Raw genomic sequence first — 27,109 nt, 5'->3', positions numbered from 1 at the left:
CTTACTGTTTATTACCTTTGTTGTCGACATTACTCCTATCACTCTTATTTTTGTGAAAATTTTTTAACATTTATTTATTTTTGAGAGAGAGAGACAGAGCTTGAGCAGGGGAGGGGCAGAGAGAGAGGGAGGCACAGAATCTGAAACAGGCTCCAGGCTCTGAGCTGCCAGCACGGAGCCCGATGCGGAGCTCGAACTCACAGATTTTGAGATCATGACCTGAGCTGAAGTCAGTTGCTGAACTGACTGAACCACCCAGGCGCCTCACTCCTATCACTCATATTTTATGTCTTATTATCTTGTCATTATGTTCACATGTCTTCTGTTCCCCTGATTAGATTGTAAGTCTTTTGGAGACAGTATTATATTTTAAATTTGTCTGCATCTTTGGTGCCATTTGGGCTTGTAAATAGCAGGCATTCAAAATATTTTCAATTGAATTAAAAGCACGTATATTTGTTAACTACTTTCTGTATGTTTAGCCTTCTTTGAGACTCTGTGGAGTATAGAAGGACATAAAAATAATTACTATCTTCAAAATACTTACAATATTATTGTAAGTTAAAGTCAACATATACTAAAGTACTTAACTAGGGGCACCTGGGTGGCTCAGTCGGTTAAGCGTCCAACTTCAGCTCAGGTCATGATCTCACGGTTGGTGGGTTCGAGCTCCACATCAGGCTCTGTACTGACAGCTCAGAGCCTGAAGCTGGCTTCAGATTCTGTGTCTTCCCTCTCTCTGTGCCCCTCCCTCACTCACACTCTGTCTCTGTCTCTCTCTCTCAAAAATAAATTAAAAAATAAAGTACTTAACTAACCACAGCATGGTAACTGATAGAAGAAATGTATGGAATGCTATGAGGATTCATAGAAGGGAGAGATGACATCTCTAAGAAGTGTTGGAGAGAGTGGGATAAAGAAAGGTTTCTTGGAAGAGGTGGCCTTTGAGATTGACTTTGAAGGATGGTTAAGATTTTGATGGGCAAAAATGGGCGGGGAGGGGGGTGAATTCCAAATTCAAGACAGGATTAGTGAAGAGATAGAGACTGTGGCAATGAATGCTAAGGCTCAGAAACAGGACCAGGGGCTTATACAGGAGATCAGAAATATGGTTCTGCCCCAGGGACACTGAAGCACAACCTTGTTTCGAATTTTAGGGCCAATGCAAGGTGTGGTGTGCAGGGGTTGAAACTTTAACATGGACCCGACTATGTTCTCCAGATGGAGTTTCTTTCGGGGCTAAGGATTATTTGCAACCTTTTTTTTCCCCTCTCTGATAATATGGATTCACCTACAGTCTGATGTTATAGTGCGTGTAAAGCAGGGACTCCTTTCCTCCTCTTGGGGACAGAGGGTTGGTCGGATTATAGCCAGCCTCTTTTCTTTCAAGCCCAAATCAAATTGAATGCATTACTTACGGTTTTCTAACCTTGCCTTAGATCAGTAGTTCTGTTGTTAAATCATAATTTGTCTTACATCATTTCTCGGAAAAGTTGGAAGCGTTTTTGTGGAATTATTTCAACCATCAGCCTGAGCTCAACTCTGTGCTTTTTTCCTTGCCAACCTAAGACCCACGGAGAAGACCTAGGTCGTACGGAGTCTGTGGAGGGGGGTCGGATCACACTGCCTGCCCGCTTCTCTTTAATGCTCTTTCGTCTATCTGGCCACTAGTTCAGAGATTGACAAGGAATTTGAGAAGGGCCTTTCTCCTCATCGTCAGTTATTTCCTTCTTCAATTCCAAGGGATGTTTCCCCAGAACTTAAGAACCCTTACCTAAGGAATAACATCAGAATTAGACAGAAACTTTCTCCGTTTTCAAGGGTCAGGTGCAGCCGCAAACAGAAGCATGAGATTTTCGATTTCTAGCAAGCGGTTGGAAGGACCTTTAAGCCCAGAGGCCCCTGAAGGGAGGGAGGCGGTTTCCAAGGCAACCGGGCCGGGAGCGGTAGCCTCTCCGGGCTCCCTCCCTCCTCCTCCTCCTCGCGGTAGCCCAGGGTACCGCCGGACAGCGTCCTCCCGTGCTCCGCGCGCTGATTGGCCGCACAGGCCGCACGCTGATTGGCTGCGGCGAGGCCTCGCGGGCCGGTGGCAATGGAGGCGGCGGCGGTTGATGGTTGACCGTTGGCTCCGGGGTAGGGGTCGCCGCTCGGGCGATCGGCTCAGAGCCGAGCGGAGCGCGCGGGCTGCTGTCGCTCGGCCCGGAGCCCGCGGGCGAGACCTAGCTGGGTTCCGCCATGCCGGCCGGGAGTAACGAGCCGGACGGCGTCCTCAGCTATCAGGTAGGGCCCCGCCTCCCGCCCCTCCCCGGGGCTCAGCCTCCTCATCCTCTGCCCACCCTCCTGCCTCTGCCCCCGAGCCGGGCTCCGCAGGCCACTCCCTGAGGGCGAGGGGAGGCCGGCCCGGGACACCAGGGGGCGCTCCGGGCGTTTGGGGATCGGGCCGGGGCTGCGAGAGGGTGACCTTGGGCCGAACCTGGGAGCCGGCGGATGACTGCCGCATCCCTTGCGAGGCCGGCAGAGGAACCCTGACGGCGGCGGGCGGTGACCTCTGTTCTCGGGTACTCCCTCTTGGGAGAGAGGCTGGCTTCTGGCCTGGCGGTGTCCTGTTGGAACGTGGGAGAAAGGGTGGCCAGGGACCTCGCTCCGGTGGGGCAGGTCTCCTCTTTGTGTTGTTTCTGGAGACTTCTGGTTCCTCAGCGGCTCAGAGAAAGAGCTGGAAAGGCTGGAGGCTGGGGCCAGACCCCATTAGTGTGGCCAGCTTTATGAGTCTCGCCATCCCATTGGGCAGACAGATGACAACTTCTGGCAAGGGAAGGGGGAATGGGCTGGGGAAGTGTTGAGAGGTCAGGAACAGGTGTTTATTTAAGGGAATGAGGAAACCAGGCTTAAGTAAGCCACAGCTCAACTGTTGGGGTGGCAAATGTAAGGAAGATCATCGGGCTAGGTGTCAGAGACTGCAGGCTCAAATCCTACATCTGCCTTGTGCTGGCTTTGTGACCTTGAGTAAGTCACTTGCCTCCTTGAACCTCAGTATCTCCGTCTAGTAAAATGCGAATGAGAATACCTGCTTTGCTTTCACAGTGTCGTTTTGAGGACTGAATGAGGTGCTATTTGTCAAATGTCTATTGTGTGACAACCAGTAAGAGAGTGGTAGCTCACTGAATTCTCACTCCCCCCTTTCCTGTACCGTCAGGTGGTTGTTACTGCTCTGGAAAGAGAGATTGAAGGGGGGGGCAAGTCTGAAGTGGGGGGCTGTGGCGATGATGATGGGCCTTCTTAGGAAGGATGATAAGTCTTGGAAACAAGTGCCATGTTGATGTCAGGGATGGTTTCTGTAAGGAGGCAGGGGAAACATTCTGAGTTTGTAGCAAAACAGGCATGGACTCTCTCCTGTTCTTCCTGGTACTAGTTTGCCTCTAGATGATCCATGATTCCCTCTTTGCTTGTTCCATCAAAAAAGGAACCACATCTAAGATTTTGGAAAATCTTTCCGTATCTGATCCCCCTAAGGCCTAAAAGCGTATTCAATCTATGTGGTGGGGATACAGTGATGAGCAAAACTATGCAATGTTCTTGTCCCCTTGGAGCTTCCTGTCTTGGAGGGTGGGGAGAAATAACCATGTTTAAATCAAATAACCACACAAGTGTATTATTATTAACTGTGATAAGTGTTTTCAAAGAAAGAGAGGCAGTCTCTCAGTGTTTCCAGCCTTGGTCTCAGACGAGAGAAGATTTTGCTAAGGAAGAAGATTAGAGATCTAAAGAATAAGTATCAGCTGAGGGAAGAGGGAGATCAAAGGACCTTGGAGACAAAGAGAATAGCAGAAAGGGAACACATCTAGTTAGAGGGCCTGAAAGAAGGTCAGCGTGGCTGGAGCCACAGAGCAATGAGGGGAATGGTGTGAGATATACTCTGGAGTCGAAACACAGAGCCATTATAGCCCGTCCTGAGAAACTTGGTATTTATTTAAGCAGCGAGGGGAAGCCACTGAAGGGGTTTAAGCAGGGAGGGGAAGGAGAAAGCGAGAGCGAGAGCGAGAGCGAGAGAGAGAGAGAGAGAGAACGCTCGAGCAAGTGCATAGAGTGAGTGGGGAGGGGTGAGAGAGCAAGCGCCAATGAAATCATGATCAGATTTTCCTGTTGAAAGATTTCTCTGGCTGCAGTGGGGAGAATAGAATAGGCTGGAAAGAGTGTGAGGAGACAGTGTGCTTAACATGCAGAATGTGTACCAGTCGTATTGTCGAGATCATAATAACCCATAAGCTTCTGTTAGTGCTTTGTGAAATTGATAATTCCTGAGTGCTTCTGGGGTCGCATAGAAAATAATTATCTCCTTTACATCTAGTTCATGTAACTTTCTTGATCAGTGGGGTGAGGAGACAAAAAGGAATAGAGTAGGAACAGTAGGACCTCATGAAGGCTGGGTCAGGTGATGGGCAAATGGATACTTGAGATATAGGGAGGAAAAGAAAGGAGGACAGAAGGAGGAAAGGAAGTAGGGGTGATTTGGGGGACAAAAAGTCAACCGATTGAAAATTGCCAATGAAGCCTCCTATGTGCCAACTAGGCTGTGGGGGGTGGGGTGGGCGGAATGGACCTTGCAAAGAGAGGGGATTGTGCAACTTGCTGTAAAGAGATTGTAGGCATCACTTCTAAATATCACAAGTCTAGGCTGTTTTTTCTGGTTTGGACTATTGCACTAGCCTCCTACACTTCCCTCTGCTTTTTCTCTTGCCCTTCTATAGTCCACTTTCCACATGGCAGCCAGAGAGAGCTTTCAAAAACACAAACCATGCCTGATCCCATCTTGAAACCCTTCAGTGGCTCCCCAGTGCATTTTAGAGTAAAATCCAATCTCCTTACCATGGCCTACCAAACTTTAATGTGCTCAGGGACTTGTCCACCCTTTCTGACTGCCTCTCCCCCATTCTCTCACCATGCACCCCTGCACTGGCTTTCTTTCTGTTTCTTCAATATGGCAAGCTCCTTCATACTTTAGGACTTCTGCTCTTGTTGTTTTCTCTGCCTAGGACATGATTCTATCCAGGGTTTTATGGGACTTAATTCTAATATTACCTCCTCAGAGCGGCTTTCCCTGACCCCCACAGTCACTGTCTTTCATATGATCCTGTTTTATGTTCTTAATAGCACTTATGACTTGTCTGACGTGTTCTTGTTTGATTTCTATATTTTCTTTTTTGGAGAGAAGCTTGACGGGGGCAAGGACTAGGCGGAAAATCTTGCCATATAGCACAGTTCCTGGTATAAGATAGGCGCTCAGTTGCATGAGTGAATGAATGCCTTTCCTGTATCCAAAGTCAATGTGCTTCTCCTTCAGGAGCTCGCGGTCTTGGGGTTAGCACAGAACATCAGCTGCCCATGCTTGCTTACACAAAAGCTGTCCCTTGTGTGCGGCTGTGCCTTTACTCAGGTGTTCCAGCTGGGAAATCCTTCCCCTCCTCTTCACCTAGAATATCCCATTTAGCTTTCAGGGTCTGGCTCTTTATCACTCTCAGAATTCATCACTCAGTGTTCTCTGCTCACAGCACCCACCAAGGGCTATTACTGTCTCCAAAGTATGTGCCTTTAATCACTCTGCATTACTGTAGCTTGGTCTTTGACACCTACACCAATGCCTGGCTTGCAGCGAGCACTTAATAACTGTTTGGGAAGATATATGTGGCAAGGTATACAAAGGTTACATTGGAGTGGGAAGAGACTGCACTGAGGGAGGCCAGCTAGGAGGCTGTAATTTAGGATGAGTTAATGAAGGCCTGCCTTTCTGAATTTTGATGGGATCTCTGGAGGTGGTTATCGAAATTTTAGGAGTCAGTGAACTCTTAAAGGGGTGAGGTAGTAAGGGAGGAAGAAGGGCAGGGGCGCCTGAGTGGCTCAGTCAGTTAAGCATCTGACTTCAGCTCAGGTCATGGTCTCACAGTTTGTGAGTTCGAGCCCCGCGTCGGGCTCTGTGCTGACAGCTCTGAGCCCGGAGCCTGCTTCAGATTCTGTGTCTCCTCCTCTCTCTGTGCCTCCCGTGCTCATGCTCTATATCTGTCTGTCTCTCAATAATAAATAAACGTTAAAAAAAAAAAGAGCAGAAAGCTCTAGGGAGAGCCCCTCGTTTGGACTGGAACTGAGGACATCTTGTATCTTGTGAGTCCTCCTGATCAGCACTTTCAGAACTGAGCAGAAAGGAGTACTGGAGGAGAAGGCCGGAGCGGTTGGAACCACCAGCACTCCAGCCACGTGGTTCTGGGAACTGCGGGGAGGTTCAGGGACGGTGTCAGTGACGGAGCGGGGAGCAAGTGAGTTTGGGTATTCACCAAGGTTTTTATGTGAATCAGGCCTGCTCAGAATGGAAAGCTTTGCAGAAATCTTCAGAATAGTGAGCCCTGGGAAATGGGTGATGATTGGGAAGGGTGGCCGATGAGAAGACAGTCACATTCCGTACCTTATGGTAGACCTGAAAAAACTCCTCTAAGCCAAGAGTTCGTGACAGAGACTGAATGCTAGCGCCCAAAATGACTGGCACGTGTCAGAGCCCAGTCAACACCTGCTGAATGTTGTTGAATAAAAACATCAGCCATAGCGGTTTCGCCTCTCACTACATCGCAGTGTACAAATCCATATGGCCCCGCCCCCTCCCGACAGACGGGAGGTGTTCCTTTCCTATGAGGGAGTGGGGAAAACCCAACATTCTCTGTACCTGGCTTTCCCGGCTCTGCTGTGGAGCTTCGGTAGGGGAGGGGTGGGCGGTCCTGACAAACAGAGAACTGAGGTAGTGTGGGGGACAATGCAGGCTGCAAATTTACTTCCTTCAAAATTTGTGGATAATTGCCTTAGCTCATAGTTTGCCTTGGCAGGGTAGCCGGGGCTCTCAGTCAAGACGGCCATAGTAGTTAGTAATCATTAGGACACAGAAAGCAACCGTGTTTATTCTAGATCTGCTGCCAGGTTACGGCAACAAATCTTAGATAATGGGGAGGTTGGTTGTTCCCTGTAAGGTAGTAAGTAATAAGTTTACTCTGGTCTTGGTAGTTAGGGAACCCTAATGTGTGTATTAGTTTCTATTGCTGCCATAGCAAATTACCACAAATTTAGTGGCTTAAAACAACACAAATTGATTATCTTTCAGTTCTCTACTTCACAAGTCCAATGCAGCTCTCACTGGGCTAAAATCGAAGTGTTGGCAAGGCTGTGTTTCTTTCTGGAGGCTCTGAGGAAGAATCTGTTTCCTTGATTTCTTCAGCTTTTAAAGGCTACCTTGTTTCCTTGGCTTCTCGTTCCTTTCCTCCACTCCAAGCCGCCAGCATAGGGTGTCTCAAACCCTACTTTTGGTATCACATCTCTTTTTCTCTGACTCAAGTCTTCTGCCGCCGCTCCCCCCCCCCCCCAACTCTTTAGGGATTCTTGTGATTGCATAGAGCCCACCAGATAATCCAGGATAATCTCCTTATTTTAAGTTCATCTGATTAGCAACATTACTTCCGTCAGTAACCTTAACTGGGGGGCCATTATTCTGCCTACCACAATGTACTAACTAGCAATCTTAATACAGAACAGGAGTTCCTCTAGGTGGGGCTCAATAAAAGAAGCACTTAGAAACCATAGCTACTTTGGAATTTGAGGCCCTAGCAGGTTGCTGAAGAGTCAGAATAGGAAGCTCATGGGTATTTAGGAGCTCATGGCCACTGAGAGGAGGTCCGGAACAGCTGCACGAGTCCTTGCAGAACCTTTTTTTTTTCCCCCCCCTCGCTATAGCAGTCTGAATTCAGCGAGGAAGTCAAATTCATGGGCATCTGTGGGCCAGATTCACTGACAGGGTGTCTAAGGGACCAGAATTCAGAGACTTTGCTGGCTGAAGAGAAAGGAAATGAGATGGAGAACTCTTGGAAGTCTGGTCAGTAAAAGGGCAAAGTACAAGTTTGAAGTACAAGGTTCTGGCACACTATGGGTTTAAGATGGCATTAATGTAGATCTTGAACTGTGGACATGAATGCATGATTGGGTGACCAATGCATGATTGAGCTCTCTGAAATGACCGGGTTCTTTGCTTTTGGCAATAATAGCGTGTAATGTTAATTGTAAGAATACAGAGAGGCTTGAGTTTGAGTTCCTCCTATCCCACTTACCTCTTGTGTGATCTTACTTAGCCTTGATTTTAAGACTGTTGTGAGGATGAAGTGGGGCAATATACATATGTAAGGCACAATGCTAGGCGTATAGGAAGTGCTCAATAAATATTTGTTCCTGATACTCACTGTGTCAACTCAATTTGCTGATCAGAAACCCTGGAAGTCACTTCTGTATTTGCTGTTTTAAAAATGGTTAAATGTGTCAGAACTCAATAATTGCTTGACTCTTTTTTGTTGGGGGTAAGGATGGGAGGGTGGAGGGGTGGAAGGATGTCATACACCATGTCTGAAAACATCGGATCTTTAGGAAAAAAGATGACAGGGGTCTCTGGAAGTGAAAAGTCTGAGACTGACTGCAGGCATGGAGGGACAGTTGAGTTGGGCAGGTCCACCACCCCACAGGTCCGGAGTGGCGCTGCAGGGGGCACGAGTCAGGGAGAGGGCTCCAAATGGACTCCACTGCCTGCCACCTTCCCTTTCCCCTGCAGCCTCCGAGGCTGCTTCCAGGAGCTGGAGCCATTATGTAAGACTCAGCCCTGACCCTGCCTTTTAATTTGTCCATTAACTGTAAGTAAGAATCTGGTCTGTTACTCAGGTATGGTTCATTCATTTTTCAAGGCTCATAACAAGATGTGCCTTGAAATTTCAATGTTTTAATGTGTATTTAACCCCCTTAGTTCTTTTTATCTTATCTAGTCCTTGAGGTAGGCACCCAAATCAATTCACATTTACATAGTGGGTCATTGTCAGTGAGCTAGGAGGAAGGACAGAAAAGAGGAGACTTAGAAACATTGCCTTTTCTCTAGTTCACTCTCCTTTCCCTCCTCCCTTCTTTCCTTTTTCTCCCACACTTACATAACGTGGTTCTCATGATTTTAATCTTTTTTGAGTCACAAGCTTCCCTGAGAATCTGGTGAACGTTATGGACCCTCTTAAGAAAAATGTACACTCACACATAATCCTCTGAAGTTCATTCATGGGAACCCTGGAAATCTATGGATAAGAAATCCTCTCTGCCACAAATAATGGTGGTATCAGAGGACATAATAGCCAACTGGTGAGGAATCTGTAACAAGCACAGACCAATGAGACTTGATATTCTTTACTTTTTTTTATGATTTTAAACAAACTTTGTATACACAGTACTTGAAATTTATGGAACATTTCAAGCAGACAACGAAGTAGAAAGACTTGTAAAAGTGACTTGCTATGTACCCATGACCTGGCTTCAGCAATGAACACACACCTATGTTGTTTCATTATATCCCCACACACTCTCCAAATCCCAGACAGCATATTATTTCATCAGTAAAAACTTCAGTATGGAGCGCGTGGGTGGCTCAGTCGGGTAAGTGTCTGACTCTTGGTTTCGACTCAGGTCATGATCTCATGGTTCATGGGATAGAGCCCTGCAACAGGCTCTGTGCTGACAGCATGGAGCCTGCTTGGGATTCTCTCTCTCCCTCCCTCTCTGCCCCTCCCATGTTTGCTCTCTCTCTCAAAATAAATAAGCTTTAAAAAAACCTTTAGTATGTATCACTAAAGATTAAGGACTTTCTTTTTATGATATCACTACCATGTCACAATATTGTTATTATTATTTTTTAATTAACAGTTAACTCCTTAATACAATCAAATGTCCATGTAGTTGTTTAAATTTATGAGTGCCAGGGGTGCCTGGGTGGCTCGGTCAGTTAAGCATCTGACTTCGGCTCAGGCATGATCTTGCGGTTCGTGGGTTCGAGCCCTGTGTTGGGCTCTGTGCTGACAGCTCAGAGCCTGGAGCCTGCTTCTGATTCTGTGTCTCCCTCTCTCTCTGTCCCTCCCCCACCGCCCCACACTCTATCTCTGTCTCTCTCTGTCTCTCAAAAATAAATAAACATTAAAAAACAAAAGATAAAAAAAATTAATTTAGGAGTGCCTTTTAATTTTTTAAATAGTTGGTTTACTTGAACCAGGATTCAAATGAGGTCCACACATTCACATTCAAGCCTGACATTTCAAATGCTTTGGCTAATGGTGTTTGACAGTGGCTCTGTTTTCTTTGGCAAGACAAAGAAAGTGGGTGAACAATTATTCAGTGAATGTAGGCTGTGGTTAACCAATCTAAATTACGGAAACAAGTCGATTTTTCAACCTGAATATTTCAGGTGATTGACCTTGCTCTCCATATTTTGCTTTTATAGTTCTTAGAGTCATAAAATCAATTATGCCACCCTCCCCTCCTTCCTCTAGATTCCTGCTGTGTTCTATGTAATGCCAGGTATCTGTGGACAGTGCTAAGCATTGTAACCAATTGGTCCCTGTCCTTTGGATATTACAAACCTGCGGGGAAGCCAATATGAAAAATTATTCATATATATGAAGTTTTATGAGAAAATATATGATCATATGATAAAGAGTTCAGAAAACTAGTATTTATTCATCACAATTTTTATTTTATTTATTTATTTACATATTTTTTTAACGTTTATTTATTTTTGAGACAGAGACAGAGCATGAACGGGGGAGGGTCAGAGAGAGGGAGACACAGAATCTGAAACAGGCTCCAGGCTCCGAGCTGTCAGCACAGAGCCCCACGCGGGGCTTGAACTCACGCACCGCGAGATCATGACCTGAGCCGAAGTTGGCCGCTCAACCGACTGAGCCACCCAGGCGCCCCTCATCACAATTTTTAGATACTTACCGCGTACCGGACATCATACTAGCTTCTAGGTACATAGTGGTGGACATAGGGACAGCACCCCCACTTCTGGAACTTACAAGCGTGCAAACTACTTACAGTGGTAAGCTATTGTATTGGGCTCTAAGAATATAAAGATGGCAAATTGTGGCTGGTACCATCAAGAAATCCATGATCTAAAAGGTGAGCTAGATAAACAAAGGACAAATCTAAAATAAAGGCAAGTTTATCCACCTAAAAGTTATTCCTTAGAAAGATCTTTACATGAGAGTTTTTAGAGCTTAGATAGAAGTGAAACTGACAAGCCTTGGAAAATTGACCCAAAGTGCCTATGGTGGTGGGGAAGACATTGATGTTAAAGATGTATTAGAAGGGTTTTTTTTAAATAATTTTTTTTTTCAATGTTTTTTATTTATTTTTGGGACAGAGAGAGACAGAGCATGAACGGGGGAGGGGCAGAGAGAGAGAGGGAGACACAGAATCGGAAACAGGCTCCAGGCTCCGAGCCATCAGCCCAGAGCCTGACGCGGGGCTCGAACTCACAGACCGCGAGATCGTGACCTGGCTGAAGTCGGACGCTTAACCGACTGCGCCACCCAGGCGCCCCTAAATAATTTTAACTAATTATAAAATGTGAAAAATTAATATTTCTAAGTTAATATATTATTTTACATATCTGTAATCTTTCAGTTTTATTGGTAAATATGTATCACTCAAAGATAAGAGTTATTTTTTCAATTAAAATTTTAAAATTATTTTAATTTCCGTATAGTTAGTTTCAGGTGTACAATATAGCAATTCAACACTTCCATAAAAAAAGATAAAAATTCTTTAAAAAATAAGCATAGTATCACCTAAAGAAAAAAATAGCAATTTCTTTACTATCATAAAAGATCTCATCAATATTCAAATTGGCAATTGTCTCAAAAAATCATTTAAAAAATAGCTAAAAAATTATTTGTTTGTTTGAATCAGGATTCAAATAAAGTCTGCACATTGAGATTGGTTTTTAAACCAATCTCTTTTAAACTACTGGTTTACTTTCTTTCTCTGTCTCTGTCTTTCTCTTCTTGCAATTGTTTGTTTTAAAAAAGGGGTAGGAGGAGGGAGAGGATTTGTTCTACAGCTTTATAATTTTGCTGATTGTATTCTCATGCTGGTGTTTTTCCGTGGAACTCTGTTTCACTGTATTTTCAGTAAATTGGTGTTTCGATTTAGAGGCTTGATCAGATTCAGGGACAATTTATTTGTTAAGATTACCTAATGGGTGGTGATAGAGTCTCCCATTAGGAGGCATATAATATCTGGTTGTCTCTCCTTGTGATGTTAGTGGCTGTTGAAAATCAATGCAATCCATTAGGGATTGTGAAATGGTGATGTCCTAATTCTAACATTCCTTTTTCATTTATTCTTTTCTATAATAGGAAACTTCTCTCATCTCTTCTATGGTACTACTCTATGGCACAATTTATATAGGAAAGCTACGATACATTTTTAACAGTTTCGAAAATAATGGGTTGGTCTGTTAGCATTCTTCTCCAATGGTGACCAATTAATTTTTATTTTTTATGTATTTTTTAACGTTTATCCATTTTTGAGACAGAGAGAGACAGAGCATGAGCGGGGAACGGTCAGAGAGAGAGGGAGACACAGAATCTGAAGCAGGCTCCAGGCTCTGAGCTGTCAGCACACAGCCTGACGCGGGGCTCGAACCCATGGACTGCGAGATCATGACCTGAGCCAAAGTCTGACGCTCAACTGACTGAGCCACGCAGGCGCCCCACCAATTAATTTTTAAAGTGACATTGTGAACTCATAGATTTTAACATATCTGATCTATTCAATCTGTTGCAGTTACTACTCTTACTGATGCTCAAATTATCCTAAAAGGCAAGGGATCTCTTTAAGTTGACTCCCTAGTGGTCTGTGAGTGCCTTTTAGTAGACAATGGTATTTTAAGAGACCACAGTCTGGGTGCTAAGGATACTCATTGCTACTGGCTGATCATTTTTTCTAGGGCTTTTGAGTGGACGGAGCTAGAAAATGTAAATTTATAAATTTAAAAACATTTAAAGATAAAAATGTATTCTATATTCTTGTTGACCCATCCAATTCAAAATCAGGACTGAATGGTTTTTACTTAACTTCTGTCCTAAGACTGTATTTCCTTTTACCCCTGCTGAGAATGCCAGTTCTCAATGACATTGAGAGTGACAGAACAAGTTGACATGATCACGAATATGTTTATCTCACAATGCACAACAGCCTCAGAGTGATAGCACCAACACTCCCACCAACAGATAACTAAACGGTAGGTTTAAGATATTCTTAAACTCTTTTTGTCTTAGGGTATATACCACTGAGGATGTTCAGGCAGCTTATTGTATTTTACAGTTACTTGGAATAATATCTCTTGGAATAGTTATGCCATCAATTTGGCATTTGCTTTCATTTGATTTTTCATTTCTGGGAATTGCTTTTAAAATTTTTAGTTGTTTTAAAATTATGTGAGATATTGGGGCACCTGGGTGGCTCAGTCGGTTGAGTGTCAGACTTTGGCTCAGGTCATGATCTTGTGGTTGGCGAGTTCAAGCCCTGCATCTGGCTTGCTGCTGTCAGCCTGTCAATGCAGAGCCTGCTTGGGATCTTCTGTCCCCCTCTCTCTGCCCCTCCCCCATGTGCACGCTCCCAAAAAGTAAATATTAAAAAAATAAAATAAAATTATGTTAAGATATTTACAAAATAAGGTATTTTCAAAGAAGTCTAATTTTCTGTCCTTTTCTCCTCTAACCTATTCCCTCACTCCTCTATGGGTAACTCTTTAGAAATTTTTTTCATGGTGGGGCAGCTGGGTGGCTCAGTTGGTTAAACATCCAACTTCAGCTCAGGTTATGGTCTCATGGGTTCGTGAGTTCAAGCCCCACATCAGATGAGCTTGTGCCCCACTTCAGGATTCTCTCTCTTTTTCCTTTCTCTGCCCCTCATTGGATTCTCCCTCTCTCTCTGCCCCTTGCTCACTCATGCTCTCTCTCAAAAAATAAAAAAAGAATAAATAAACAACAGGAATTTATTTCCTAAAATTTTTTTCATGACTTATTCTTCCTTTATAGGTTTTTAAGTATAAGCATATGCTTATGTTCTAACACCCTTTCTTTTTTATATGTAATTTTTTTTAAGTAAGCTCTATGCCCAATGTGGGGTTTGAACTCACAACCCTGAGATCAAGAATCTCATGCTCCACTGACTGAGCCATCCCAGCAACCTTTCTCTGGTAAAAGTTAGCAAACAGCAAACAGTTTTCTCTACGTTGCTTTTTAAACTTAATATTATATCTTGGAGATTATTCCATGATAGTAATAATATGAAATTTTAAATGTCTATAAACTAAATTCATAAGTAAAACACTATAAGTATTGGAAGCAATCCAAGTGTCCATTGATAGATGAATGGATAAAAAAGACATGGTGTACACACACACACACACACACACACACACACACACACACACTGGAATATTACGTAGTCATAAAAAAGAATGAAATCTTGCTGTTTGCAACAACATGGATAGATCTAGGAAGTATAGTGCTGAGTGAAATACATCAGTCAGAGAAAAGAATACCATATAATCTCACTCATCTGTGGAATTTAAGAAACAAATGAATAAACAAAAAAACCCAGACTCTCTCTCTCTCTTTTTTTTAAGTTTATTTATTTTTGAGAGAGAGAGGGTACAAGTGAGTGAGAGGCTGAGAGAAAGGGAAAGAGAGAATCCTATGAGGCGCAGGCAGGGTGGGGTGGGTGGGGTGGGGGGCAGCGAAAAAAAATACATATATATGTAGACATTTGACTTTCATCTACTTCCCTAGAAGTTAGTCTATTCAAGTTGTCCTCAAGAACTTTTTTGAATCTTCTTATCGGGGAAATGGATTGCTTTATATTCAGAGTTGCCTCGTTTGAGGACATAGATGATAACTTGAAAAAGTGTTAGAACAGTAAGCTGGAAATTTGAGTAGGATCTGGAAGATGATAAGGATTTGATGGAAAGTTGGGGGTGGGGTGGGGGAACGTTAGATGCAGGACATGTGAGCAAAGGGGTGAAAGTGGGAACATGCAGAGTGCCCATGGGATCAGTGAACTTGGCTGGAGCTGCAGGTTTGATCAGAGAAATAGACTGACGGGAAAATCAGTTAAGATTAAAAAAAAAAAATAGTTCAGGGTCTTGATAAGGTAGGTGCCATTATAGTCATGATTTTAACAAAGAATTATTGAGCACCTACTCTGTGAAAAGTCTGTGTAGGGTGTTGGAGGAACAGTGGTGAGGAAGGCAGACAGGGTTCCTCCCTCAAGGAGCAGAGACATGTCATTAGAGAGAAGTGCAGTGTGCAATAAGGGCTTATAAATGGGAGGACCTCACTTAGTTCAGATGAGGGAAGCCTTCCAAGGAAGTGCATTGAGGCTGAGATCTGTGGGATGATGAGTAAGTATTGGCCGCTGGTGGTAGGAGGTGGGGCTAGCAGGGAGAGGATGATAGTTCTAGACCAAGGGAGCAACACTCAAGGAAGAAAGTGAGTCTGGTTCCAGAACTGAAAACATGTCCAGTATGACTGAAAGGGCACGGGAGTGTGGCATAGAGTAGATGAGAGATGAGAGTAGATTTGAGAGCAATCGCACAGGAGGACCTGATAAGAAAAGGAAGCTATCTCCCTGAAGGCATATAATAGGCACTTAATACACGTGGAATGGATAAATAAATGCATTTGAAATTTCAAATGTGGACTAAGAAACAGTCCTGCCATGGGTAAGTGTAAGTAAATGAGCACAGGGTGCTTGTTTTGGAAAGAAGATCAGTTTGGCTTTAGACAACGTGGGTCTTGTGGTCAACATCCCAATGGTTTGTCAAATACTGAGTCAACAGTCTCAGGCTGTAGTTGAAATTGGAAGACTCACGTGAGGGAAACCAAAGGTAGAGCGCTCTTGCTTGGGAATTATGGTTAGAGGAAGAAGACGAGCCTTAGAATGAGACAGGGGAGACTTGATCAAAGGAGCAGGATGGAGAATTTCAAGGATAACAGGCTCAAATACTGAAGAGAGATCAAGGAGATCAGTCGACACTAAAAAAAAAACAAAAACAAAAAAAACATGTGGTTGACACCGCTTGCAAAATGCAGACATGCTATGCACTTGCACTTGTGGGGAGGTAGAAAAGGCGTGATATCTGCAGTCACAAGACCAGAGTTCATCCCACCTCTGCCTTTTACCACATTTGTGCCCTTGGGCAATAATTACTTAATCCTCTCTAAGTCTCGGGCTGTTCATTTATAAAATGAGAAAGAGAATGGCTGTCATTAAAAAAATTTTTTTAAACTATTTATTTTTGAGAGACAGAGACAGAGCAAGAGCGGAGACACGGAATCTGAAGCAGGCTCCAGGCTCTGAGCTGTCAGCACAGAGCCCGACGTGGGGCTCGAACTCACAAACTGTGAGATCGTGACCTGAGCTGAAGTCGGTTACTTAATCGACTGAGCCGCCCAGGCACCCCTGAGAATGGCTGTCATTTTTGCATCTCAAAGTTATTGTGAGGTTCAAATGAAAAACGTATGTAAACCATTGTTTTCTCCCCCAAGGGTTGCAAAAAGGGTCTGGCACACATGTGGTACTTCAGTGGATGTCTGAATGAACGTATGCTTATTACTATGGCTACTTATTTATATTTCAACAGAGACCAGATGAAGAAGCCGTGGTGGATCAGGGTGGGACCAGTACAATTCTTAACATTCACTATGAGAAAGAAGAGTTGGAAGGTAAGAACTGCCGTTCTTTGTGGTAGGGAAAATAAATGAGAGGCAGCCTGGTGTGGGAGGAAAATTTTGCCATCAGGAGATCTGCGTTTGAGCCCACTGACTCTTTTCTCACTACCTGTCAGACCTGGGGGGAAAACCACTCAATTTCCCTTAGCCTCAGTGTCCTCATCTGTTAAATAAAAGTAGGGATATTAATACAGAGAACAAACTGGTGGTTGCCAGAGGGGAGGTGGGTGGAGTGGGGATGGATGAAATAGATAAAGGGGACTAAGAGGTACAAACTTCCAGTTATAAAATAAGTAAGTCATGGAGATGAAAAGTACAGGGATGTAGTCAATAATATTGTAAGTGACAATTGACAATAAATATTGTAATAATGTTGTTTGGTGACAGATGGTGACTGCGCTTACCATGATGAGCACGGAGTAATGCACAGAATCGCTAAATCGTCATGTTGTGCACCTGTATGTTAACTGTATAATTAACTGTATGTTAATTATAATTCCATTTTAAAAGTAGGGATATTAATACCTTACTAGTAGGTTCTAATAACATGTGAGACAGCACTTTGAGTACTGTTAAGTCCGATAGAAATATTAACAAATGATCTCTTCTTGAGACTGTGAAGGACTCGGGTCAGCTTGTCAATTCCTGGCATTGCCCACAAATGTAAACATGTACACAGTTTGTACAAGAAAATAAAATAAGGGTAGTTTAAAAAATTCAGCTTGGTTATAAAACCCTGTTTTTGCCCCATCTCCAATGTTTCCCATTCTAATGATACCCATTTCTGCCTGGTGTTTTTATCTAACTAAGACAAGAGAAGACATACACCGCTATTCTCTAATTCACAGCACAGAACTGTATTTAAAAAAACCCAAGTGGGGATGCCTGGGTGGCTCAGTCAAGGAAGTGTCCCGTTCGGTTTTGGCTCAGGTCATGATCTCATGGTTTGCGGGTTCGAGCCCTGCATCGGGCTTTGTACTGACAATGCAGAGTCTGCTTGGGATTCTCTCTCTGCCTCTCTCTCTGCCCCTCCCCTCCACCCTCTCTCTCTGAAAATAAACAGGCATTAAAAAAAAGCCCAGTTGAGGGGCGCCTGGGTGGCTCAGGCAGTTAAGCGTAGGGCTCTTGATTTTGGCTCAGGTCATTATCTCACAGTTCATGAGATGGAGCCCCACATCTGACAGCACAGAGCCTGCTTGGGATTCTCTCTCTCCCTCTCTCACTGCCCCTCCCCAGCTCACATGCACGCTGGCTCGAGAACACATACATACTCTCTCTCTCTCTCTCTCTCACTCAAAATAAATAAACTTAAAAAAAAAACAAAAACCCAACTCAAGTGCAAGGGAAAGGAGAGGGGTTTTTATTGATCTGCTCTGTCTAGTTTACCTTATTAAGGCTCTTTTTTTTTTTCCTGTCCCACCCCTAGATCCCCACATGACCATTGGTAGTGCCCTTCCATTTTTCTTTTTCCCATAGGACCTGGTCTCCTGATAAGTGGTGATGTTCGGTTTTATGAGAGAAAGGCTTGTGTCCAGTATAGCTTTAATGAGAACCCACATTTGGCTCAAAAACCTTTGTTAAGTCTCTGCAGCGTCCCCTGCAATGTGGAAGACTATGATACAGCAACTTTCTAATGACTGAGACAGCATGTAAAATGTTCTCTCTGTACTGCTTGTTCCCGTGACTTTTTTTTTTTTTTTTTCATCAAAGTTGTGTAATCCTCAGAGAGAACTTGTCCTCTGGATGGGGAGAGTGAGAGCTGTAGAGGCTGACTCAGCCTCTGGGTTTGTTACCATGAGAACTTATGTGGGTGGCTCCTGGAGGTCAGTGGAGGTTGGACATATCAAGGTCAAGTTTTCTAAGTTATTTTTGACCAGATGGAAGAAGAGCCAATGTGGGTTTCAGCGACCGGGAGAAAGTGGAGAAGGGGAGGGTGTGGAGGTGAGAGGCTGACATGTGTTGAATGGCCCTCATGTGTTAGGCATTTGATGAGGCTCTTCGTACCCGTTGTCTTTTTCATCTTCACAGCAGCCCCGGTGGGTAGGTATCATCCCTATTTTACAGGTGGAGAAACTGCTCAGGGTCATTTAGCCTCATGGCGGGTGAGACTGGGCTGGAATTCTGCCCTTTCTATTCCAGCACACGGCCTGCGAGGGAGGCCAGCACTCAGCATTAACGCAAGGAAGGACAGTACTCAGCATGAGCCCCCCAGCCTCGACGTCTTGTTCCGTCACATACACATTTTTATATGGTATAAACATCATAGGGAATTTCTCTCGTTGCCTCACCCCTCCCTCAGCCCTGATAATCCTGTTGCCTCTCTACCCTCTCACTGCACCGTGAGAGCACTGTTGTTCTCCCTTCAGCTGTCTGCGCTCACCAGACCTTTGCCCTCAGCAAGGAGGTAACCGTTGATGAACACTCTTGTCTGCCTGGGAGTAGAATAATAAACATGAGCAAATCCTCTTGGATCCTGAGGACCGGGTTCCACTCACAGGGGTCAGCTGTTGGGAGTTTGGCAGTGGGAGCATCTTCTCCAGACGATATCATCTATTCCTTATGCACTCACCATTTTGCTCTAAAAGAAAGCTATCTATCATGTCATTTCTAAGGGATAGTGTCTTGGGAAATGGTCCTTTATACATAGAGCTTTTTGAAAACTAGAATCTTATCTTAGCACTTTTTTAAAAAGTTTATTTGTTTTTATTTTGAGAGAGAGAGTGTGCGTGCATGCGGGGGAGGTGCAGGGAGAGAGGGAGAGAAGGGATCCCAGGCAGGCTCCGCAGTGCAGAGCCCGACATGGGGCCTGAACTCACGAACTGTGAGACCATGAGCTGAGCTGAAACCAAGAGTTGGATACTCAGCCGACTGAGCCAGCCAGGTGCCCCGTTAGCACTTTTTAAATCAAACACTGTTGGCAAATGGAGGACAAATGGTGCCCACTTCTCAGGCTCTCGAGCAGCTCGGGAGAGGGAGCCGGGGTCTGCTATAGGCTTGCTCATGCTGTAGGCTCTGCCCTGACTGACTGTGATGGAGGCCCTAGGACTCGGGCTGCACTTGAGTGCTGTCATCTCGAAGGCATGAAATAAAGTCAGTCCCACTTTGATAGAAGACAGAAGTAAATTGTGTTCCACTTCAATGTGTATGCTGTGATACAGGCTTCTGTGGCTGCAGATTAATCTCTGGGTCTCCTTTCCCCTTAATTTTCTACCTTCTGCTCCACATCACATAAATCATTCCCTCACCCTTTTTCAGAATTACTTCAGAGATTTAGTCTTGGGACGTCGCTACAGACTTTGGAAATGTGAGTCTTTTGGCGTAAGCTAATTCCATTAGTAGGAGAAGGCACATTAAACCATGACATTGGTTCTTTTTATATACAAGAAGAGTCCAAACCAAATATTGGAACGGATTTCCAAAGATAGACTCAATGAAGAGCAGTAGTCGTCCATGATGTGCTCCAGTGGACTGTCCCGCCCCCAGAGGGACACGGAACATTGCTTTAGTTACAGGAATAATGGCTTTTTCCATTTTTCCTGACGGATCATTATACCTGATTCACTACTAGACTTAAGGATCCTAGAACAGGTTTAGTGTCCTCTAATAAGTTTGTAACAGAGGTAGGAGCCTTTTGATCCTATTTATAAGTTAAGAAAAAAAAGGCTTGCATCTGCTTCGCATGTTAGATTCCCTCCTCTGATTATTGACTTTGAGTCATCCTCTAGCCCAGGGGGTGGAACAGTCTTCTGTATGTGCTAATGAGTTCTGCGTGGGCACTGGCCAAACAGTGTGTATGACATGCCCTCTGTGTTGGTAGGCCTGGTCTCCATCCGCAAGGTAGGTCACAGCTGTGACTTCTGTCCTGCTCCACACGATGCAGCGCCAGTCCACTGATGGTTACTCTCTGTACATGTATATGTACTTATTTTGGGCTTGTTGGAGGGGAGGTGGGTTAAGTGGGTGACGGGCATTACTCTTGAAGCCAAGACTACACTGTACATTAACTAACTTGAAAATAAACAAATAAAAAATAAAAAATAAAAAATAAACACACTAACGTCACACCTTTCCCATAAGTCTTTCAAACGAATACTTGTATTTGCATACAGATAGCCCCCTTTGCACCTGGGTGGCTTAGTCAGTTGAGCATGTGACTTCGGCTCGGGTCATGATCTCACGGTTCGTGGATTTGAGCCCCGCATCAGGCTCTGTGCTGACAGCTCAGAGCCTGGAGCCTTCTTCGGATTCTGTGTGTGTGTGTGTGTGTGTGTGTGTGTGTGTCTCAAAAATAAATTTAAACCACCATAAATAAAAAAAGTAGCCCCTAAAGAGTAGATTTAGAAGGTGGAGTCTGGGTGAGTTGGTTGGTAGGTAGCGGGAAGAGGACTGTGGATGGGAAAGCAGTTGAATGGCCAGCAAACTGACCATAGGATTCATTTAGTGAAGTCACCAGACTGCCAGAGTCCAGTGTTAAATGGACTAGATTTTATTGACTCTGTGTTCATTTCCTAGTGTCCATTTGTTTGTCTTCACCTCTGCTGATCTCATCCAGAAAATCCAAGCCCCTGTTTCAGAGTCCTCAGCCTAGAAACTGAGGCCTGATTTTCTGACAGCCGCTTGGCCCTTCTTAGCTCTGACCCCTGCTGGGGCTTGTTTTCATTTCCGCCTGTCTCTGGCATTTTCAAAAGGTAGGCACTGTGGTTGGTTAGTGTTTGTGAGAACTGATCGGACCAAAAAAATTCTTAGAGAAAGAAGAGTCTTCCTTCCCTAAGATTTAAGCTTTACCTTCCTACAGAGGCGCCAAAGGCATCTGAAGGGTGTCTTCCCCACTATCCTCAGACTTGCCTAGTGGGAATTTTGGATACCAAGCAAAACCATGCATCACTCCCTCAACATTTACTGAGACTCTGCTGGAGTGCCTTTTTGCAGCAACAAGTAAGAAGAGTGGGAACAAGTGAACCATCTTGGCTTCTCCAAAAACGACCTTGCCTGAGCCTTTCCTAGTTTGGACGTAGAACCTGGACTGGACATGAGAAGTCATTTGATCCGACCTCTTTGTTTTACTTTAATAATGACAGCAAATTCACCGAGAAAATGAGATCTGATAAAACAGGTTCTAACACCTAACCACTGCCCCTCAATTCCTATTTAGAATGTACTTAAAATTACATAATACTAGCAATACACCAACAAAAGCCCCCAGTGGAAGTATTTAGAATGTGCTTAAGGAGAAGTGGGGGTCCTAGCCTGCCCGATAATCCTCTGGGGGAATTACTGGGAAAGGAAGCTAATGGTTGGGATGCCTCTGTTGAAGGACTGAGAGTCACCCCTCGGTGAGGCTTTTCTTCACGCAAGCCAAGCTCGACCTGGACACAGTTTTACAACACGTAGGTCACTATTTTATTTTTTATTCTTGTTAAAAAAATTTTTTTGAAGATTTTATTTTTAAGCACTCTCAACACCCAACATGAGGCTGAAGCTCATGACCCTGCGATTAAGAGTTGCGCACTCTACTGATGGAGCCAGCCAGGCAACCCCCTAGGGCACTATTTTAGGGGCTGGTTGAAGTGGTTCTCTGGGATCTAATTATGCTTTTCACTGCTCATGGGTTCTTCATGATCTGTCCCTGCCTGCCTCTCTGACCTTTTCCTCCTCCTCTTCTTTCCTCTTTCCTCTTGCTCTGGCCCTACTGGCCCTACTTTGGCTTTGGAATTTGCACATTCCCACTGTAGAGCCTATGCACTTGATCTTGCCTTGTCCTGGACTGCTCTTCTCCTGGCCTCTCCTCATCACTCAGATGTTGCCTGTGATCATCTTAGCTACAATCTCTCTTCTTCATCCTACCGTCTACCCCAAACCCTTCAGCATGTTTTTACTTGGGATAATTATCAATACTTGAAATAATATGTTGTTTTCATGGTGTCTGTCTCCCCTAACTAGAATCTGTGTCTTGAGGACAGGGACCTTGTACTTTTTGCTGTTGTATCCCCAGCCCTTGGGACAGGACCTGGAACAGTTATGTGACTCCAGCCCAGGTCGGTCTCAGCGGTATACTACGGGGAACTAATTAACATACTATAGTGGAACATTATTAGTTAACAGATGGTATTTTATTGAGATGGCATTCAACTTAGTCATTTTCACATTTTATAGTTTTCACTGACAATGTCAGAGGTTTGGAATCCCACATCTTAGCAGACGACTTCTTCTGGCTCTGTATTTTTATTTCAATAAAGTTACGAGGTGACTACACTGTGTTCAGAGATCTGCCTGTCAGAAATGTCCTGAGATGTGCATGAGTCAACCCAGGATTGCCCTGAGACAGGATGAGGATGGGAGGTGTGATTCCACTGGATACTAAATACTTTATCCTCCTGCCTCTCAGCATTCAAATAAATCTCTCATCAGCTTTCCCTCCAGTACTGTTCCTTTTTTTCTTGAAGTGTAGTTAACATACAGTGTTACATTCGTTTCAGGTACACAATGTAATGATTCAACAGTTCTGTACAGTACTCAGTGCTCATCATGATAGGTGTGCTCCTTAATCTCCATCATCTCCTTCACCTGCACCACCACCTCCCCTTTGGCAAACACTAGTTTGTTCTCTGTATTTAAGAGAGTGTGTGTTTGGTCTCTTTCTTCTTTGTTCGTTTGTTCTGTTTCTTAAATTCCGTACAGGAGTGAAATCATATGGTGTTTCCCTTGCTCTGTCTGATTTACTTCACTTAGCGTTATATACCCTTTAGGTCCATCCATGTTGTTGCAAATGGCAAGATTTCATTCTTTTGTATGACTGAGGAATATTCCATCGTTTGTATGTAAATTGGTATAGCCACTGTGGAAAACAGTATGGAGGTTTCTTCCCCCCAAAATTAAAAATAGGATTACCGTATGATCCGGTAATTCCACTACTGGGTATTTACCCAAAGAAAATGCAAACACTAATTCAAAAAGATACATGCACCCCTATGCTTATTATAGCATTATTTACAAGAACTAAGATATGGAAGCAATCCAAGTGTCCATCCAGAGATGAATGGATAGAGAAGATGTATATATAATCCTGTTTCTTTTTATTTTTCTTTATCGCTTTGGAATTTGGAAGGCAGGAGAGGTTAAAGAAAAGGAGGGAGACATAGAGAAGGGACTGTTAGAGCTGCACTCAAAGGCATGTTAACTCCACTTGGAAGTGGAGAGCACTTACTGAGGAACCCCTAAAAAAGTTGAGCACAGTCTTAGGAAACCCCATTGCTATGGAAAGAAGATGAAGAGTTGGTAACTCTTTCCATAAAGTTCCCCTATCCAGGAAGTCTTCCTGGATTAAGCTTTACATTCTCAGGTTGGCTTGGACCTTCTCAATCCTCTCATGCTTTGGTGAGTCTTTCTTCTACCCTAAACACATTCACTTTGGTGACACATTCCTTTTGTGGCTCCTTTCAGATTAGAGGCCCTCTTAGGTTAGATTTTGGACTCCTGAGAAGTTATCTTCCCGAGAGAGGCTCTTAAGAGACGTTCCATTTTCTGTACATTTGTGCAGCAATGGCCATCTGTAAAACACTGTGCTTTGTTATGTGAGGGATTCCAAGAGGAAGAAAGTCTGACCTGGGACCTTGAGAAGCCTGCAGATGAATAGTGGGCGGTATTAATTCTAGTTCAAGGCATAAAATAAGTGCATGAGAGAATGTTAGCCAAGGGCTCTGGGGATTTAGAAGGAGACAGCACATCTGATTGGGGAGATCAGGAATAATAGCAGGAAGGAAGGAAGGTGCGTTTGCTGTGAATCTTGTGGAGGTGAGCCAAGTCCGTGTCTGGAAGGCATTGGCACATTTGTGGAATAGCAGGTTGGTTCAGGTAAAGAATGTGAGATGGTGGCAGGTGTAAGCATCTGAGGCTGTGGAGAGGGGACAGGGTGCCTGGGGTGGATGCAGAAGGGGTACATCTCTAGACCTGCACCCCCCACCTCCAGAATGTTTAAATGAGGTGACCGTGTGTGGGATTTCCACTTGAGTCTCTCTTGAGCCAATCACTCAGTTGTTTTAGAAGCCCCTTCCCTTTCTTTTCCTAGTGAATGCACGATTTGTCCTAGTAAAGAAACGACTAGAAAGGAGACTGGGGCCTGAGGGTCCTGGCTGCACAGAAGTGAGCTGTGATCAGAGCAGTGCTTAAGGAAGACTCATTTGTAGGAATGAATCGATGTGGGAGGCAGGAAGGAGACTCCTGCTGTTGTCAAAGTGGGAGGAGAGAAAGCCTTGACATCCCTAATCTGGAGGATGTAACACTGAGGGGCATGGGGAATAGCTCTGAGGTTTCAGGCCTGGAAAGTGGAGAGAATGGTGATGCCATGAACAGAAACATGGAAGAAATGGGTATGAGCCTGACTTGAAGTGGAGGATCATGGGTTTGCTTTGGGCTGTATTGAATTGCCATAGATAAAGATTTGGGTGTTGTTTGAAGAAGTAAACTTTCAAATCGTGAGAGTAGATGCCAATAGAAAAAGGGAAGGGCCCAAGACCAAAACCTAGGGATTTTTCCTTTGGGGGATTGTGGAAGGGATGGAGAAGCATAGTCAGAGGAGTGCAAATGAGCAAGGGAGGGCAGGGGTACAGGAGCTAAGGGACCCTGGACCATCCAGGAGAGGAAGTAGTCTAGGGATTTGGATACCAGGATAGCCTGGCACATGGTAGGCTCTCAAGAAAGGCTTTTGAGAGAGACATAAGATGATAGAGATTTGGTGATTAAGTGGTCCCTAATGAGGACACTTTCAGTGGAAAGTAGCCACATGTAGATGCTATGGAATAAGGAGATGGTGAGGAAAGGGATCTAGGTGGGTAGACTGCTCCCGAAAGTGGTTTGATGGAGAAGGGAAGAGGACAGAAGCTTAGAGGATAGCACCATATTGGGAAAGTTTCTTTTTAAGATAGGAGAGACTTGGGGTACCTGGCTGGCTCAGTTGGTAGAGCATGCAACTCTTGTTCTGAGGGTCATGAGGTCGAGTCCCACGTCGGGCCTAGAGTTTACTTAAAAAAAAAAAAAAAGAGAGAGAGACTTGTAATCAAGAGAAAGCTGTGGAAGGGGTAGATAGAAAGGAGAGACTGGGGATAGCTGATGGAGTAGGACTCCGGATGCATGGGAGGCCACGCTCATTAGCCTGGCAAAGAGGAGAAGCTGGGGGAGAAAGCAAGCCAGGCTGAGATGGACAGAGGTCACATGAGACAGCCTAAGTCTTCTTAGTAACATATGAAGTGAGGTCACCTGCTCAGAGGGAGGAAGTGTCAATCAGGCTTGTGGATTTGAGGACAGTGACTGAAGATTGGAATGCTTCTGTAATGGAAGAAGCAGGGGATCAGTCCGGGATCTAGAGTGCCAGTGGCAGTAACTGGGCAGCACTGGGGGGAAGACTAAGGCTCTGCATGTCAGAGGTGGTAGCATCCCAGGAGCTACTGATTTTGCGCTTCAGGCCTGGCAGGAAAGCAGGGAAAGCCAGTGGAGGTGAGAGAGGCCTAGAAGTCACGAGCAGAAAAAAATATTGCCTATAGAAGGAACAAGTGAGTAGAAAAGGAGGACCTATGCAGGTATGCTGCGGGATCACTTGTTTTCTCACCTTCTTCTCTTTTTGTACAATATTTACTCTCTCTCCCTACAACCCCAGACTCGTGCTTCTTATGATTTGTAACTAGTGTCTCACTTCTATTTGAGCTTGTTTATTCTACAACGAAGGAGAAAAAAGTAATGGAACCTGGTTCTAGAATGTATTGACATCGTGTTAAGCATTGTACATACATTATCTTATTTACTGCTCATAAAAACCCTCTGAGTTTATTTATTTTTTTTAACGTTTATTTATTTTTGAGACAGAGAGAGACAGAGCATGAACGGGGCAGGGGCAGAGAGAGAGGGAGACACAGAACCGGAAGCAGGCTCCAGGCTCTGAGCCATCAGCCCAGAGCCGGATGCGGGGCTCGAACTCACGGACCGTGAGATCGTGACCTGAGCTGAAGTCGGACGCTTAACCGACTGAGCCACCCAGGCGCCCCATAAACCCTCTGAGTTTAAATAATAAGCTTTTAGTATTATTTTTTTAAAAACAGAGAGAGATTAAATAACTTGTTCCAGGTTACATGGTTAGTGAATGATGTCGTCAAGTGTAGGACCCAGGCAGGTTAACTTGGGCATTTAACCACTTTTCTAAACTACCTCCCTTCCAAGACTTGCTGCGGTTGTCAGAGTGACTGTATTGCTTTTTTCCAATTGCTCAAATTGTCATAACAACAACTAGCATCTGTGTTGACCTTTATGGTTTGCAAATCAGGTTCATGCACGTTACTTTCTTTGATCTTAACACTCCTGTGAGGCTTGCAGCCACTGTAGGGTGAAGGAGTCCGTCAACTCCAAGGTCTCTATACATCTTTAGTCCTGGAAGTCTTTGAAGTTTTGCCACTAGCGTTGTGACCAGGCCGGAGAACTATGATTTTCTTTCTCTGTTA

At 44.4% G+C, this 27,109-nt stretch overlaps 1 protein-coding gene across 9 annotated transcripts in view; it reads left to right on the top strand.

The window, feature by feature from the left end:
• The first annotated feature begins 2,097 nt into the window (after window positions 1–2,097).
• SLC4A8 (solute carrier family 4 member 8) overlaps window positions 2,098–27,109 on the top strand; it is a 79,525-nt gene continuing 54,513 nt past the window's right edge. For 6 of the 9 annotated variants that reach the window (XM_058742744.1, XM_058742742.1, XM_058742748.1 and 3 more), the window contains exons 1-2: window positions 16,225–16,413; window positions 16,538–16,619. In XM_058742744.1, the coding sequence (XP_058598727.1) occupies window positions 16,363–16,413; window positions 16,538–16,619 (133 nt within the window). In that variant the 5' untranslated portion in view covers window positions 16,225–16,362. Of the gene's footprint in view, window positions 2,281–16,224; window positions 16,414–16,537; window positions 16,620–27,109 lie in introns of those variants that run through there. The other 3 variants (XM_058742746.1, XM_058742745.1, XM_058742740.1) reach the window with 2 other exon arrangements.

The sequence above is a fragment of the Neofelis nebulosa genome, chromosome 8 (genome assembly GCF_028018385.1).
Source record: "Neofelis nebulosa isolate mNeoNeb1 chromosome 8, mNeoNeb1.pri, whole genome shotgun sequence".
NCBI classification, from domain to species: Eukaryota; Metazoa; Chordata; class Mammalia; order Carnivora; family Felidae; genus Neofelis; species Neofelis nebulosa.
The sequence above is the reverse complement of the archived record's forward strand: the minus strand, read 5'-3'. Positions and strand labels throughout refer to the sequence as shown.